We start from the raw sequence: 16,380 nt of genomic DNA on the forward strand, positions 1-16,380 counted from the left end.
TCACAGCTAGCTGTGCTGAGTACTGTCTACTGATAGCTGGGGACAATGAAAAGCTTCCTCTGGGGGCAGGATTTCAGTGTATTTGAAGAGCAGATGGACAGCTTTTATTTGGTGTGAGGAAATTAGGATAATACCTCATGAGATGGTGAATGACAGGGAAACCTGGTGTGCTGCAGTCAATGAGGTCGCAAAGAGTTGGATCGGACTGAGCAACTGAACAACAACTGATTAGAGAGGAGATGGGAGTGAAAAAGTTGAACAGCAAAGCCAGACCAAGAACAGGGAACCTAGAAAATTATAAGAATTGACTGTAAGAGCAAAGCTCAGCTGAGGAATTTAGACAGTAGCTGGTCAGAGTAAGAACTAGATAAGAGAAGTCACAGGAGTCAGAATCTCAGAGGCATGTTGTGCCAACAGCTTACCTGGAGACAGAGAGACCCTTTTGAGATGGAGAACCAGTGCTTTCTGTAGGACCATCTCAGTCATGATGGAATCTTCCATCTGCTTGCTGAGGTGTGTTATAGGTAAGGATGTGGATGTTCAATGTGCCTCCCACCCCATCTCGCTCCTTGAACCCTCTTTGGTACCATATACAAAGAAAGCACTTAACACAGTTTATCACAAGTATATATTTATTCTTCAGTCTCCTCTACCAGACAGTAAACTCTCTGAGGACAGGAACTGTGCTCAACTTTTTTCTCTCTCATATAAATTAGCACAGTGCCTGACATATAATAAGAACTCAGTACAGGTTTGGATGAATGAATGGGTGGGAGAGTGGATGGAGAGAGGGAAGGATAGATGGATGGATGGCTTGATGGGTTGGTAGAGGGGTGGCATCTGTATAGTCTGTTAATAGAAATAAGGATTGAACATTCTTTCATTCAGGGAAAAAAGGTAGTGAAGGGCTTTGTTTCCAGAAAAAACTGAGCAATAGTTTGAGGGGATGCATACAATCACAATTAGGGAGAAAATCTAGGAAGTGATGAGAATATAGTACTTTCTCCCATTACATTCAGTAGAGACCCTTAAAAAGTACAAGTAATACTTTAAAAAGATTTTTCATAGCTTTATATCTATTTTTTATTTCTGACTTCAATTTTTGCCTTATTATCAGCAACCAAAATTGTACCTTTAAAATGAAAATTATCTAGTTTTGTTACAGGCAATAGTAGAGTTAAGTGACCTTGAGCAAATACTGAACTGTCAGATTTTAACCTAGGATGATTAATGTAGAAATGAAACTATATCGTATCATGTTAGTCAGTCATGCCCAACTCTTTGCAACTCTGTGGACTGTAGCCCTTCAGGCTCCTCTGACCATGGGATTTGCCAGGCAAGAATACTGGAGTGAGTTGCCATTTCCTTCTGCAGGGGATCTTCCCAAGCCAGGAATCAAACCTGGGTTTCCTGCTTCGCAGGCAGATTCTTTACCAGCTGAGCCACCAGGGAATCCCACATGGAATGCTTGAATTACAGACTTGTTTCATAATTAAACTTCAAATGAAATTTAGATGTAAATAATAGTATTTTTATATGATTACAAATTCCATAGTCACACAATCATGACAAATAGATTTATATGTTGTATGTTGCAGTGTTTAGAAAAAAAATAAAACATATTTTCTTTCTAAAAATTCTTTTAAAATATCCTCTATTTTCTCTGTTTTGGGTTTCCAATTAGGTGGAGATTGGAGATTTTGAAAGACCTTTTTCCACTCCAGCAGGTCATGTTACTAATCAGTGCAAAGCGAATCAAACTCTAAAACAAGTCATAGAGAAATTTTATCCTAAAAGGTATAGAGATGACTCTTCTGAAGAACAGCTAAGGTAAAGAACTATTTAAAGGGCAGATGTGCACTAGTTTTTCAGGGATATTTTTCTGTACAAATTTTAAAGATGAAAAAAATTATATGTAACGATTTGCTCAAGATTTTTAAAACACTGTTGAATACCAAGAGGTTATAGTTGTTTTTATTTGAGATGTGTCTGGAAACTTTAGTGGCTAGATTTAAACTTTTTCAATAAGAAAAAAATGTGCCTTAAGATCCTCTTTTTATTTGATCTTACTCATTCTTGTCCAAATTAACCTTGCTAATAAATAAAAGGAAAAAATTGGCTAATAGGTTTAATTTTATGAAATATTTACCTACCAAAAATTTTTTACCTCTTAGGGTATTCCATTAAAAAGAAATTGGAATAAAAATAAAGTATCTTCTTACACAAAGTTTTTTAATAAAAATTTTTAATTCCACTCTATTAATTTGGAGTTTTGATTTTTGAAAACTTATAAAGAAAAGGCATAGATTCAAAATAGAGGCAAATCCAAATTCACCATGAAGTTTTTTTAAATAGAAACATTTGTGATTAGTCTGTTGTCTCTGTAGAATAAGTGGTTGCCTTCATGATTTAAGAGGTTTCGCCTATACCCAGCATCTCTCTGAGCCAGGAGTGGCAGCACCTAAATTCCACCGTTGGGGATTCATTCTTGAGTCTCCAATTCTTGTACTTCTTTAAAAATGAAAGTAATTCCCATGAGATTCTAGGCTAATTATGCAAAGGTTTGATGTTAGCTTATCAGATTTTAAATTTTTACCTGAAGGGAGTGGGGAGCAGGGAACCTAGGTCATACTGAGAGCACTAACAAATAGGGGAATTTGGTGAAAGGAATGCTGCACAAAGGACAAGGGGTGGACAGTGGTTAGATGGGTGCCACTAAACCACAGCGTCCCCTGGGTAGGTCTCCCCTGGGTAGCGTCCCCTGGGTAGGTCTCCCAGTGGTGTCTAGCATTGGGTCAAGGAGAGCTTTATCGTGGGAGGATGATACACTCTTTGTGTTTTTGTTCTTTTTTTTTTTTTTTAGGCAGCTTTGCCAGCGACTGTCAACCAGGTGGATGGCCCTCCGAGGACACAGTGCTGCTGATTGTGTGCGAATCTATTTGACAGTAGCCAGGAAGTGGCCATTCTTTGGTGCCAAGCTATTTCTTGCAAAAGTAAGAAATGGTAGGGGGAGGCTATCCAGTTGAGTAGAATATAAAGTGGTAACCGTAACCCCAGGTTTAGTATATTCAACTTTTTAAAGAAAATAAGGGAATTTCCAACAATATAAAGAAAACCATGAAAGGACACTGAGGAAAGAGCAGGAAAGCCATCAGCGTCTCTGTCTTTTCCCTCCTGATCCAGTTTACCCTGCCAAAATCATTTCTTACACTCAGAAGGCTTAATCAGTAGACTGAAGACAGCCCCTTAGCTCTGCTTTCTTCTCTTTATTCTTCATCCATCCACTCATTTACTCTCTCACTCATTTGTATTATTTAGTAATTATGAATTTTGTTTGCCAAACACAGAGCTGAGCTCTAGGGATACAGAAGCCCATAGTTTCAGATAAGTTATCTCACACTTTCAGGAACTCGCAACCAGTGTTGCAATAGGTCTGGAAATCACTGATGGTTAAGAGTAACATGACACTGAGGAAGGAGAGACAAACCCTGCTAGGCGTTAGATTAGGTGGCCTGTCCAAATACACATGTTAATAAATAACAGATTTGGGTCTCGAACCCAAATTCAAGACCCAAATTTGGGTCTCCTAATTCACTGTTCTTTCCATTATAGCACACTGTCTACTCCTCAAGTGAGATTTTTAATAATAAGATGTTGTTGCTCTTGTTCTTAGAAATGTCATACTGCATTTAGACTAAAACATTTCTGTAATTTTGTTTAGCATCTGTTATAGAGTATATTTTTACCTCTTCATAGCCCATAACCCCATCGTCCCTTGGAAGTACGTTCATGTGGCTGGCTGTACATGAGGATGGTTTAAGCATCTTAGAATACAACTCCATGGTAAGATTAAATCCTTAAGTTTTGCATTGAGTTAACTATTTCCATTGCTCAGTATTCCATAAACAGAAGGTAATGATACCTTAATCTTATTTTTCTTATACACAGAAAAATATCCTTCCTAATACTATATCATGAAGTCATTTTACGAATACGACCGTGATTACAATTTCATCTTTTAAAATAAGATTAGACAGGCTATGTATTGTGTATGAGAAAAATATTAAGATACCATGACTAAATTGCAGTCACGGTTGTATTTGTAAAATGACCACTCATTTATAATGTTCAGAAGGTGGCTTCCTGTGTAAAATAACATTAAGATAACATATCTCTTGAAGATAACATTAAGGTATAACATTAAGATATAACATTAAGATAACATTAAGATATCTCTTGAAGATAACATTAAGGTAGAAACTTCAGTTAGCAGAATTTTAAGTTCAGTTTCACTAAAACTTCTGTGACAATTTCTGTACTTTCCCATAGTATTACTTACCCATTCACTTGTACATATACAGTATCTTATAGAGTTATTTACATGATTAACTATAAAGTCAAACTGTGATTTCTATTTATTCATTTATCTGAAATTCACTTTATTTTTCTATCATATTATATATATATCAGATTACTTTTAAAAAATCTTTTTTAACCTGGTGGACAGGGATCACTCAATTCACCTGGTAGATGTAATGGGCTCTCCTACTTGTGGCTATAGTCAGAATCACTGAGAATTTCTTGGAAATGAGACTGTCCTTTAGTGTTTTAGTTACTGTTTCTCCTTATAACTGTTGAAAACTCTTTGAAGGCGTTTATATTTCTTGAATGGGCTTCCCCATGGTTCAGCGGTAAAGAATTTGCCTACAGTGCAGGAACCACAGGCTACATCGGTTCGATCTCTGGGTCGAGAAGATCCCCTAGAGGAGGGCATTGGCAACCCACTCCAGTGTTCTTGCCTGGAGGGTCCCATGGACAGAGGAGCCTGGTAGGCTACAGTCCATAGAGTTACAAAGAGTCGGACATGACTGAAGCGATTTAGCATGGCATGGCATGTTTCTTGAAGGCCTTTTAGTTCTTGAATAAATAATCTGAAGATAGATTATAAAACCAGTGACTTAAAGTCAACAAAAATTATACACCAGTGTTGAGTTACCTTAGCCAAGTAAACCAGTTTGTTGATTCTGAGAGATAGACGTACAGCAGAGGAGGTGTCCAGTACTGGGATGATCTGCTCCAAGTCTTGCAAGCTAATCATTAAATACACAGATTCCTTTCCTTTTAGGCTGTACATCTTTGAATTATATTTTTAAAATTGTTTTAATAACACATTGGGAAAAAGTATTTGCTGCATGTATGACAAAGGGTTGTTATCCTTTAGGAACGTGGATGTTTTTCCAGATAGTAAAGAAATGATGAACATAGCAATAGACAAATGGGTCAAGGCAGTTCACAGAAGAAATACTAATATTCAGTAAATATTTAGATGTTAATCTCACCATCAAGTAAATTCAGTTTAATACAGTGAGATTCTACTTGTCACCAATCAGATTGGCAGAACTTCAAACAAATTGATGGTATCTTGTGTTATCAAAACTGCAAAACCCTGGAAATGTAAATGGGTATAATGTTTCTGAGTTTCGAAAGGCTTACTTTTTTGAGATAGCAATTTTAGCTGTTGAGGTTTATAACCATAGAAATAATTATGTGTATTATGAAATATGTCCCAATATTCACTGGAGTAAGTAAATATTCACTGAAGTAAGATAGTAACAAAAAAATTTTAATATTCTGCAATAGATTAGTTAAATAATATCTGTCTATAAAATCTAAATAAATGTCTATAAAATCATTTTAAATGATTTTATACAATAGCAAGTATGTTTGGTGTCATGGAAAGATGTTCATAACATGCTATTAAGTTAAAAGAAGCAGAAAGTTAAAAAATAAGTAGTGTGCTTGGTACTCCTTATGTTTACATATATCAAGAGCTGTTTATCAGGGTGAACTATATGGATTTGCCAATATTTGACCATTTTTTTACCTTAAAAAAGCATCAGGTTCATATGATTCAACCAGATAGGTAGATAGGCAGTTAGATAGATAGATAGAAATCTTTAAGGACAAATACAGTGTAAACGCTATGTAAATAGTTACTGGTACACAGCAAATTCAAGTTTTGCTTTTTGAAACTGTATGGAATTACAAATATTTTCCATCTACAGTTGTTTTCCATCTGTATCAGCATCTTAATGGAGATATATATTATTAATCATCTCTCATCTTTCTCTGAAAATAGTATATAACATATTTACTTTTTTTTTTCTCTTTGAAGAGGTTAATAGTCAGCTATGTATACAAGAGTCTAATGACCTTTGGAGGTTATCAAGATGATTTTATGGTAGTCATTAACAATGCACATTCAAAGGAGAAACCAACAGAGAAATTGATTTTTGCTATGGCAAAACCCAAGGTGAGTAGAAGCCTTTATGCTAACTTTTTTATGCTAGTTTTTCTCACACTAAAATATTTATTGTGTGAAGACTTAAGTTCTTAATGGGAAAACAAACTTTATTAATCATACAATCATAGGTCTAAATTTTGGCTTACATCTTCTCCCTAAGCCTTGGTTTCTTCATCTAAAAAATGGTATAATGTTCCTTTTATTTTTTTTGAATTAAGTGAGGGAATCATGAAGTGTTTAGCCCAGACTTTCCTGGTAGTCTAGTATTTGGGAGTCTGCCTGCCAATGCAGGGGACATGGGTTCAATCTCTGGTCTGGGAAGATTCCGCATGCTGTGGGGCAACTCAGCCTGTGCTCCATGACTGCTGAGCTAGAGCCCGTGTTCTGCAAAAAGAGAAGCCATGGCAACGAGAAGCCCACGAACCCCACCAGAGATTAGCCCTCACTTGCCCCAACTAGAGAAAGCCCACAGAGAGATAAAGATCCAGCATAGCCAAAACTTAATGAACTAATTACTTTTAAAACAGAAAATGTTAAGCTCAGTGCCTGGTGTACAGAAAGATACAAAATAAGTGGTCCTGGCATAAGCTGTCATTGTCAGGTATTTTATATGCATTATCTTATTTACTTGGAATAATTCACTTAATGGACTCATTAGTGAGAAGAGTGAGGTTTTCAAATTAGGACATACTTGTTTCTTTACAATTTTAACAAGCTATGTAGTTTTAAGATCTGTAAATAAAAACAATAAATAAAAGGGCTGCATTCTAACATTTGATTCCAATTTTAGGGAAAAGAATGAGAAACTAATTTTTCTAAAACTTTGTCTTAAAATTATCAGCTAAAAGAGACTACTTTTTTAGAATCTGAAGCTTTAAAAAATGGCATATATGTTTCTTAATTAAATCTATACTTAAGTGAAGGCAGATAGTAAGTGCAGAAGATCATGGCACACTTCAGTTTAAATAAAAAGTTAATACAATACACTGAATTTCTTATTCACGTGTTCACAAGTGTGGCTTTAAGATAACTGACAGAATTGTACTATTGTCACATTTTCTAATATTGCCACTAAATTTGAATTTTTTTTTAAGTACTACTCTCTGCTGGTTTAAGTAATGGAAAAATAGATGGTGTTGAACATGTAAGTACAGTTGATTCTTGAACAACACAGGTATGAACTGCACAAGTCCACTTACACATAGATTTTTTTTCAATTGTAAATACTGTATTACTACACGATCCTTGGTTAGTTGAATCCATGGGTGTGGAACTATGGATACAGAGGAACCGCGGCTACAGAGGGGCGCTGCAAAGTTACACACAGATTTCTGACTGCTCAGAGTGTCAGGGCCCCTAAGCCCTGTGTTGTTCAAGGGTCAGCTGTACTCCACTGTTTGATCTGGTTGAAAGGGAATTCTGGTGGCCTGGGCACTTGCAGATAGAGACCACTCGTGGCCAACCCTTCACTCTCTTTGGAAAATGATGAGAACTTCTCAAGAGGATAACAGTTCCACTTTTCTTGTTTTAGATTCTTGAAATCACCCTTTTGATCGCCAGCTACATAAACAACTTCTACCAGCAAAAGGCAGTTCACCACCTCTCTGCTCCAGCGCTGCTCTCAGCTCAGACCCAGGGTTTCCAAGCCAGGGTGATGGGAAGCCAGCCCCTTCTGGCAAGCAGCAGACCAACCAAAGGCCCCACTTTGCTCTGAAAGCTCATAAACATCTCCCCCTGTCTTCTAAGCAGTGACTGCATCAGCTCCAAATAAGTTCATTTACATCCTGGCAGCATGACACCCACACAGTAGTAGTCCATTCTTTAAAAATAAAGGGAGTTGCTCTCTTCCATTTGATTCATAAATATTCAAATAAATGCTTGTAATAAAACTTACACACACACACACATAAAACCTAAACAAATTTTCCCACATGCTGATTTTCTTTTAGCTTAACTGGGTTAGAATTTGCCATTTTTTTCCATCACCTTTGCCATCAGACACATCAAGGCTTTTTTTCTCTTAAAATAAAATATTCTAGCAATCTTTAGAAAGGGAGTTTCAAGGGAGTTTTGCCAAACTCTCATTTGGCAAACCAGTTGATTATTTGGACATGCTCACTGCCAAAAAATTATGTACTATAATTAAATGTGCTTTTAATTAATGATATGGTATTTAGAAAGAGGTAGAGTATCCAATTTAAGAAACAGCTGCTGGGTAGTGTTGAAGGGTAAGTTTTTAGTTCTATGAATCACTGTGTGAAAAAGCAGGTGCTGAATCCCGGGGATGGCAGAGCCTGGTGGGCTGCCGTCTGTGGGGTTGCACAGAGTTAGACACGACTGAAGCGACTTAGCAGCAGCAGCAGCAGGTAACCAGAACCTCCAATGTGGTTTTAGAAAGTATACCCTGTCACCTTTTCAGATCACTGGAGTGTAAAACTTAAAATGAAACATTGATTCCTGACATTCCTTGGCTATCAACATAACCCAAGTTCACTGGAATATTGCCCACATTTCATTCCATTGGTGCTGGGTCATTTTGACCTTGCTTTGTTAAATAATAGTATCTTTGAAAACAAAGAAATTTTAAAGCTTTGCTTCACACAGTCTTTTAAGTTATAGTTTGAAAATAAATTCCCCAAAATATTTTTTTTAAAGAAAAGAGAAAGTAACTCTTCTTCAGAGGAGATAAATTTTAGTTGAGTCTAGAAACCTATTGCTTTACTAGGTTACATAAATGGTCAGTACATTCCAGTTTGTGTCAAAATAAAGTACTTATTATTATTCATGATGAAAATGAAACTGTGATAAGACATGAAAATTATATTGTAAAAATGTTTAATTGAAATAGTAATCATGAGTATACTTAATTTTATTTATGTGTAGAATATTTTTTATTTATATTTTGGACATATATTTATCACTTTCTGTATGGTATTTTTTTAACCAGTTGGGGGAAAAAAGTTAGCTGCTGAATTAATTTGTTGGCGAGCCTTCTTGTTTTCTTTTTTGCTGCTTTCTCCCTGTGGCAATGTACTGTTCTCACACTAAGCCTTTTAAAAATGTTCCGTCCTCCGTTAGCATCCTTAGAAAGATCAGACCCAAGAAATACACTGATCAAGTAAGATTGTGCTTTACTGATAATGACAAAGGTCGAAACCACCCATAGAAATACATTGCCATTTACTAGTTCTCCTAATCTTTGGAGCCACAGCCACTCACTGTGTAAGCAAATTAATTTTTGAGAATAAACTGGTTACCAGTTTGGGATGACGCTCAGGCACCTTTTGGCTGGGATACAGTAGAGTCTCTGAGTTCCCAGAAAACCATTTAATAATCATTAGTTGGTGAGCCAGAGGCTTGGCAGAGCTGTTACATATGTATGAGGACTTTATTCTCAGGCAGTAGTTAGTTCACCATGTGGTAAGCCCCCCCTAAAATCTTCTAATTTAAATGAATAGTGAAGGCTCAGCTTAAATGGTAGTACCCTAGACTTGGCATTTATTTTTGATAGAGCAAAGATAAAATATTTTGATGGAAAGAAATCAATTTTCTGTAACTGATGATGTGAAAATTTTATTTTCTGGGAAATTACTTTTATATAGCCATTTAAAAATTCAAAGTATGTTATTATGATTGGTTACAAGAGAATAATGTTACATGTTTAATTGTAATATTTGTCTCCTATCATTTTCCTCCCTTTCAATCATAATAAATGATTTACAAAACCCATTTCAAGCATTCTTTTGAATAACCTTCAAGAAATACCTAATGTTTTCATTGTCAAAGCTGAAGTGTACTACTAGTGAAAATGGTAGTTATTACCTCCTTCTCCTGCACTCATGCTTTGTCTTCTGTGTTGCTTTCCTTTATCCATATAAAAAGAAGCTGTGTGGACAAATTGTAATTATCATATATATATATGTGCTCATTGACATATATACAATATGTATAAATCATGATGTTCTCCCATGATTTTGTAATAAGCTCCTTATAGGTAAGTTGATTGGACTGTGTCTAAAATTTTATTTTAAATGTTCTAGATTTGTGTCTGTGTGTGTCCTTGAAGTCAAATAGTGCCATAGCTTAGAAATGAATTTCACTGTCAATTTGCAAGAAAAGTTAGTCACGACTTACAAAGTCTTGGCTTGAAAAAAGTGTTTGTTAGTGGTTGTTTGGACATTTTTTTCCGTAGAAAAAAATACATGGTAGTCAGGCTCCTGGAACAATACTTGTAGCCCATAATTGTACTGAAGTATATAATCCTGAAGAATTAGCCACCATGGATAATCCTATTTTTCTAGAAAAAGGCTTTAAGTGTTGTGGGATGCCAAGAACACATTTCACCCACCCCGCTCCCACCCCCAGCTGTCATGGAATTTGGACTTCTCATTGCTGAGTCTCTGGGCTGATTCCTGTGGACCAAAGGCTTTGGGAATGTGGGGACTGAGGAAGCGAAAATGAGAAGCTGGACCAACAAGGTGAAGCAGCTTTTCCGCTAACTGGTTCATGCAGGGACCTCATCTCCCCTCTCATTTCCCCCTATTCTCTTTTCCCTAAAGGAAGAAAAGGATTTTACTGCTACAGAGTACTTCATTTAGCAGGAAGTATTGCCAGTTTCCCTCAGAGAGGGAAAGACTTGATTTTCTTAATGCTTGTTTGAAAAATTCCATAGAAGGATTCTGATTAGCTCAACTCATGTTTAACTTTAAACACTCATATTAGGAGAGCGCTTAATTATTAAAACTCTATATAGTGGAAACTTATGCAGCCATCAAAGCTATGTTTATTATGCATTTTTGAAAAATTGATACAGGAAAATAGATACTGAAATCAGAATGTTAATTATACAGAAAAACCTCAGCTCTATGAGCAAAAAAGATTGGAATGAAGAACATCAAAATGTTGTTGTTATTTCTGGCATTTGCTTATTATACCCTCTTTGTTTTTTCTGTATACTATTTTTTCTACAAAAAAATTTTAAAAAAATATATTAAAACTCTGTCACTTTCTGGGCTATTTTTAATAGCCTCCATACACGACTTCCAGACTCTGAAGCATCTTTCAAACAGAAACAAAAAATTATCTCACTGAACTAAAGTCTAGTCATGTTGTTGTTATTGTTCAGTAGCTAAGTCATATCCAGCTGTTTGTGACCCCATGGACTGCAGCCTCCCTGTCTATCACTTTCTCCTGAAGTTTGCCCAAGTTCAAGTCCACTGAGTCGGTGTTGCTTTCCAACCATCTCATCCTCTACCGCCCTCTTCTCCTTTTGCCTTCAATCTTTCCCAGCATAAGGGTCTTTTCAGCTTTCAAACTGTGGTGCTGGAGAAGACTCTTGAGAGTCCCTTGGACAGCAAGGAAATCAAACTGGTCTTAAAAGAAAGCAACCCTGAATACTCATTGGAAAGTGTAATGCTGAAGCTCCCCTACTTTGGCCACCTGATACAAACAGCCAACTCGCTGGAAAGGTCTAATCATGGCACACCCCTATTTGAAATCTTATTTGGTTTCTCATAACCAACACAGTAAAATCCAGATTGCAAGACCTTTCATGGTAGTCCAATCTACCTACCTAGCTTACTGTCCCACCTTAGCCCCACCAGACACCTCTACCCCAAACTATTCACAGGTCACTGAATATACTCTGCCCACACCTTTACCTTTCATGTAATTGCTCATTTCATTCAGCAAGCAGCATAAAAATTATCTCCTCCTCCATCACCATCACTGAAATCTGTGAGTCTTCTTGGGCTGATGCAGAAGAGGAATTCTAATCTTTGTATATTCGAACTATTTCATCTACCCTGGAAAGTCTCTTTATTTGTCTAAATATGAAGCCTAATGGCAGAAAGTGAAGAAGAACTAAAGAGCCTCTTGATGAAAGTGAAAGAGGAGAGTGAAAAATTTGGCTTAAAGCTCAACATTCAGAAAACTAAGATCATGGCATTCAGTCCCATCACTTCATGGCAAATAGATGGGGAAACAATGGCTGACTTTATTTTGGGGGGCTCCAAAATCACTGCAGATGGTGATTGCAGCCATGAAGTTAAAAGACGCTTACTCCTTGGAAGGAAAGTTATGATCAACCTAGACTGCATATTAAAAAGTAGAGACATTACTTTGTCCGCAAAGGTCCATCTAGTCGAGGGTATGGTTTTTTCAGTAGTCATGTATGGATGTGACAGTTGGACTATGAAGAAAGCTGAGCACAGAAGAATTGATGTTTTTGAACTGTGGTGTTGGAGAAGACTCTTGAGAGTCCCTTGGACTGCAAGGAGATCCAACCAGTCCATTCTGAAGGAAATCAGTCCTGGGTGTTCATTGGAAGGATTGATGTTGAAGCTGAAGCTCCAGTAGTTTGGCCACCTGATGCGGAGAGCTGACTCATTTGAAAAGACCCTGATGTTGGGAAAGATTGAAGGCAGGAGGAGAAGGGGACAACAGAGGATAAGATGGTTAGATGGCATCACTGACTAAATGGACATGAGTTCGGGTGAACTCCAGGAGTTGGTGATGGATAGGGAGGCCTAGTGTGCTGCAGTTCATGGGGTCTCGCAGAGTCAGACACAACTGAGCAACTGAACTGAACTGATGAAGCCTCAGGAAGCAAAAAGATAGAAAATAGAATTCATCTTAATTAGATCAAGGTGAATCAAGTGACTCACTCCTGAATCAATGCTGATGATTAGGGCCTAGCCAGATAACCTTCACCTGGTTACCATACTCACTACTTCAACCACCTGTCCCAGTTATCCAAACCATTATAACTTTAACTTGCTAATACTGTGCCTAGTCCACAGAAAAAATGTTAGCTGCCATTATTGTTATCCATAGCAATAGGGCTTCCCAACTAACATGCAAAAGGCATATAAAGTTCCAGCCATCATGATTTATCACAATTTGTCCCACATCAGTTTGTGAGTTTATAGGTGGGCTAGCTCCAGGGTATATAATAGATGCTGACTCCATGATGTATCAGCCTCCCTTGCTACCATTCTTTCCCTGTTGAACTCCCCTCCATTACTTCCCTTCCTATTTGTAACTGTAGTCTTCTGTGTCTCCAAAATGCACCTAAATATTGGGAGAAGTTTGTCCCCAAAGATTTTATCAGAAGTTAATGCCTTTTATTTCCATCTGCTTCATTTCCTTGTGTTTCTTCAAAGCTGCTGATCAGCCACTTAACTTACCATAACAGGTATTAAGCACTTAAAAACAGTGTTTCAGACACACGTAAGTTATGTTTTACATATATTTATCTCATTTAAAAGTCACATTTTTTTTTTCTTGCTTTACCAGATTGGAAGCAAAGGCTCAGAGAAATTGAGTAATTTATCCCTAGTGGCAACTGAGTGTGGCTGAGTCAGGACTTCAAACTATCTTACTCCAAAATTCATATTCTTGAACATCACACAATAGAGACTAAGCAAATGGCAGAACAGTAGAGGGAAATTTCTCCTTCCAACAGTCAGCTCATCTTGGGCTAGAGAGCCTGGGTCAGCTTTTGAGACGGATCAAACACTGTCACTGCCATGCAAGTTTCATCAGCTCCTTTAGGCCGAGTCGCTTGTTCTTATATAAATCGTACCTCTCTGCAATAGTTTATACCTTTGGCTTCCTTTAATTAGTTTGTGTGTCATATAGTAATATTAATAACTCAGAGTTTGTTATTGACTTGGATATAAGTAAATGAAGTATTACAGAGATGCATTTGCTTTATTAACTTATTAATCAACAATGTGCTGGGCTTCCCTGGTGCTCAGATGGTAACGAATCCACCTGCCATGCAGGAGGCCTGGGTTTGATCCCTGAGTCAGGAAGATCCCTTGGAGAAGGGAATGGCTACCCATTCCAGTTTTCTTGCCTGGAGAATTCCATGGACAGAGGAGGCTGGCGGGCTAGAGTCCGTGGGGTCCCAAAGAGTCGAAAACGACTAAGCGACTAATATTTTCTCTCACTTTCAAACGCTGTGCTATTCTACAAAATCTGAAACAACCAAACAAACAGAAGGCTGGAAAATACTAAAATCTTTGTCTCTAGTAAATCACTAGAAAACGGCTCAGGAGATTGTTTCCTCCTCCACTCCCAAATCACTGTTATTGGGGAGAGAAAAGTAATTGAAGACAGAGACCCCTGGCATATAAATAGTCGGTACTCAGGAGAATATTTTTTAAATAAAAGAACACTTCCGGCCCAGAGTTTTTAAGTCCCAGATTTACTGCCACGAGTCTCCTCTCCCATCCAAAACGGCTGAAGCTGAGACGAGAAAAGAACGCTAAAAACTACCTTTCCCATGATGCCTCTACTCTGCACGCAACCCGTGAGTGTGACGTAGCTACCATGGCAACGCAATACTCTGCTTTAACCCGGCCTCTCTCCGAGTTCGCCGTGCGGCTGATTCTAGGCTGGGCCTCACGCGGCGATCAGGACACTGGGGCGGCCAAGCCACGATGCCCAGGTATCCCTGCAACCCTGCTTGAGCCTGGTTTATGCAACCCTCGAGAGCCTCCCTTCTTTCCCAACTCAGCCTGGATGGGGTGGAGGCGGGGAGCGGCGGTGGAGGCGGGGAGCGGCGGTGGAGGGAGAGGCCTCTGGCAGTATATGTGGGGAGAGGGGTTACAGCGAGTCCTGTAGTCGGTTTGTCAAGGTACTATCCTTAAGAGTATGCATTCTGCCAAAAGCAAGTAGAAAAGTTCCAGAGGTGGAAAAGTTAAGAGATGTTGAAAGATGATTCAACTCCAATCATTCATTTCTTCAAAAAGTTTTTTGAGGGCCCAGAAATGTTCTAGGAACAGGGTTTCAGGCGGTGAGCCAGACCACAAACCCACTTCCTCGGGGACCTCCTGTCCGAGTGCAGGGGTTTAAGACAAAGATAAAAGAGGGGAAACTAGTGAAGACACTGAAAAATCTAAGGTCACATTTTAAGGGGAGGGGGTGGGATTTTAATCACCTATCAGATACATTTTAACTCTTCTCTGATGTTTATTTTAGTTACTTGTTCTCAAGATCATGCTTAAAACTTCCCTGAATGACTTGTAAAGACATGAGGGAGAGAGTGGGGTACTGGACTCCATCACAGAGCGAGCTTTCTGGGGTGTTTTTTTTTTTTTTTGTATTGTGGATGGGCTGTGTGATCGCTGTTGAGTTTATGAATCTTAAGTTTCCCATCACCGTAAATGGTTACAACACCTCTTTCTCTTTACTGCTGGGAACTTGGAAAGGAGATAATCACATTATGAAGAAATGGGTGTAACTGAAGAGCAAACAGGCCCAGACTGACTTCTTAGGGGCTCGCCTGTGAAGTAAATGTGTGAATTTTAGTGCAGACCCCCCTTTTCCATTCCTAGTTCTTGAAAAATAATAATTATAAACACTCACTAATTTTAGGTGATTATATATAGGCCAGGCCCTAACCTAAATGAATTATCACATTTTACAATCATGGCAGTCCTATGAAGTTGGTGGTGTTTTTTAGTCAGTAGTTAGAGGAGAAGAAACAAAAGTGAGCCTGGGGACTAGCACAGAAATGTGAGTATACTAGGTGCTCAATAAATATCTGTTGAATGAAGGATCCAGAGAGGTTAGGTAATTTACTCAAGTTGGCATACTCTCTATGAAGAAAGTAGTAGATTCAGGTGGATAAAACATGAAATCTTACTCATATTTTCTAGCTCAGGACTCCATAATTTATTTAGACTTTACTTTAAAAAAAAAAATCTTACCTGTGTAGAGAGGTGAATGAAAGGATGATTTTCAAAAGGAATTTTAGGTGATTTTCTCCCTTCTTTTATATTGTAAAAAAGGAATCTTGAGCCAAAAAATGTATAATTTAAAAAAACTAAAACTATTTCAGGTAGCAAAGGTTATGTGGTAAACTAGATTTACATGTTTCCCCCTTTTCCTAGATGTTGGTGGTTTTCCAGTTGTATGTTTCCAAAAGGCATTGTACCTTCATGTGTGTCTGAGAGGCTAACACATATAGCTTTCAGCCCTGGCCAGGAGTCCCAAAATAAGACAACTTCAGATCTTGGCAGTAAAGGCTCTGTTTATCATTTTCTTCTTCCATCTAGTACACAGAA

The 16,380-nt window shown here is 37.9% G+C and overlaps 2 protein-coding genes across 2 annotated transcripts in view; both read left to right on the forward strand.

Annotated features, from left to right (window-relative positions):
• The window catches only part of PLEKHH2 (pleckstrin homology, MyTH4 and FERM domain containing H2), a 101,187-nt gene extending 91,154 nt beyond the window's left edge, over positions 1-10,033 (forward strand). The window contains exons 26-30 of the mRNA XM_018055177.1: positions 1,685-1,830; positions 2,864-2,993; positions 3,757-3,843; positions 6,176-6,313; positions 7,836-10,033. Coding sequence (XP_017910666.1) covers positions 1,685-1,830; positions 2,864-2,993; positions 3,757-3,843; positions 6,176-6,313; positions 7,836-8,018 — 684 coding nt within the window. The 3' untranslated portion in view covers positions 8,019-10,033. The remainder of the gene's footprint in view (positions 1-1,684; positions 1,831-2,863; positions 2,994-3,756; positions 3,844-6,175; positions 6,314-7,835) is intronic.
• Positions 14,648-16,380, forward strand: part of DYNC2LI1 (dynein cytoplasmic 2 light intermediate chain 1) — a 37,115-nt gene continuing 35,382 nt past the window's right edge. The window contains exon 1 of the mRNA XM_005686546.3: positions 14,648-14,759. Coding sequence (XP_005686603.1) covers positions 14,752-14,759 — 8 coding nt within the window. The 5' untranslated portion in view covers positions 14,648-14,751. The remainder of the gene's footprint in view (positions 14,760-16,380) is intronic.

Source organism: Capra hircus, chromosome 11 (assembly GCF_001704415.2).
Source record: "Capra hircus breed San Clemente chromosome 11, ASM170441v1, whole genome shotgun sequence".
Classification (NCBI taxonomy): domain Eukaryota; kingdom Metazoa; phylum Chordata; class Mammalia; order Artiodactyla; family Bovidae; genus Capra; species Capra hircus.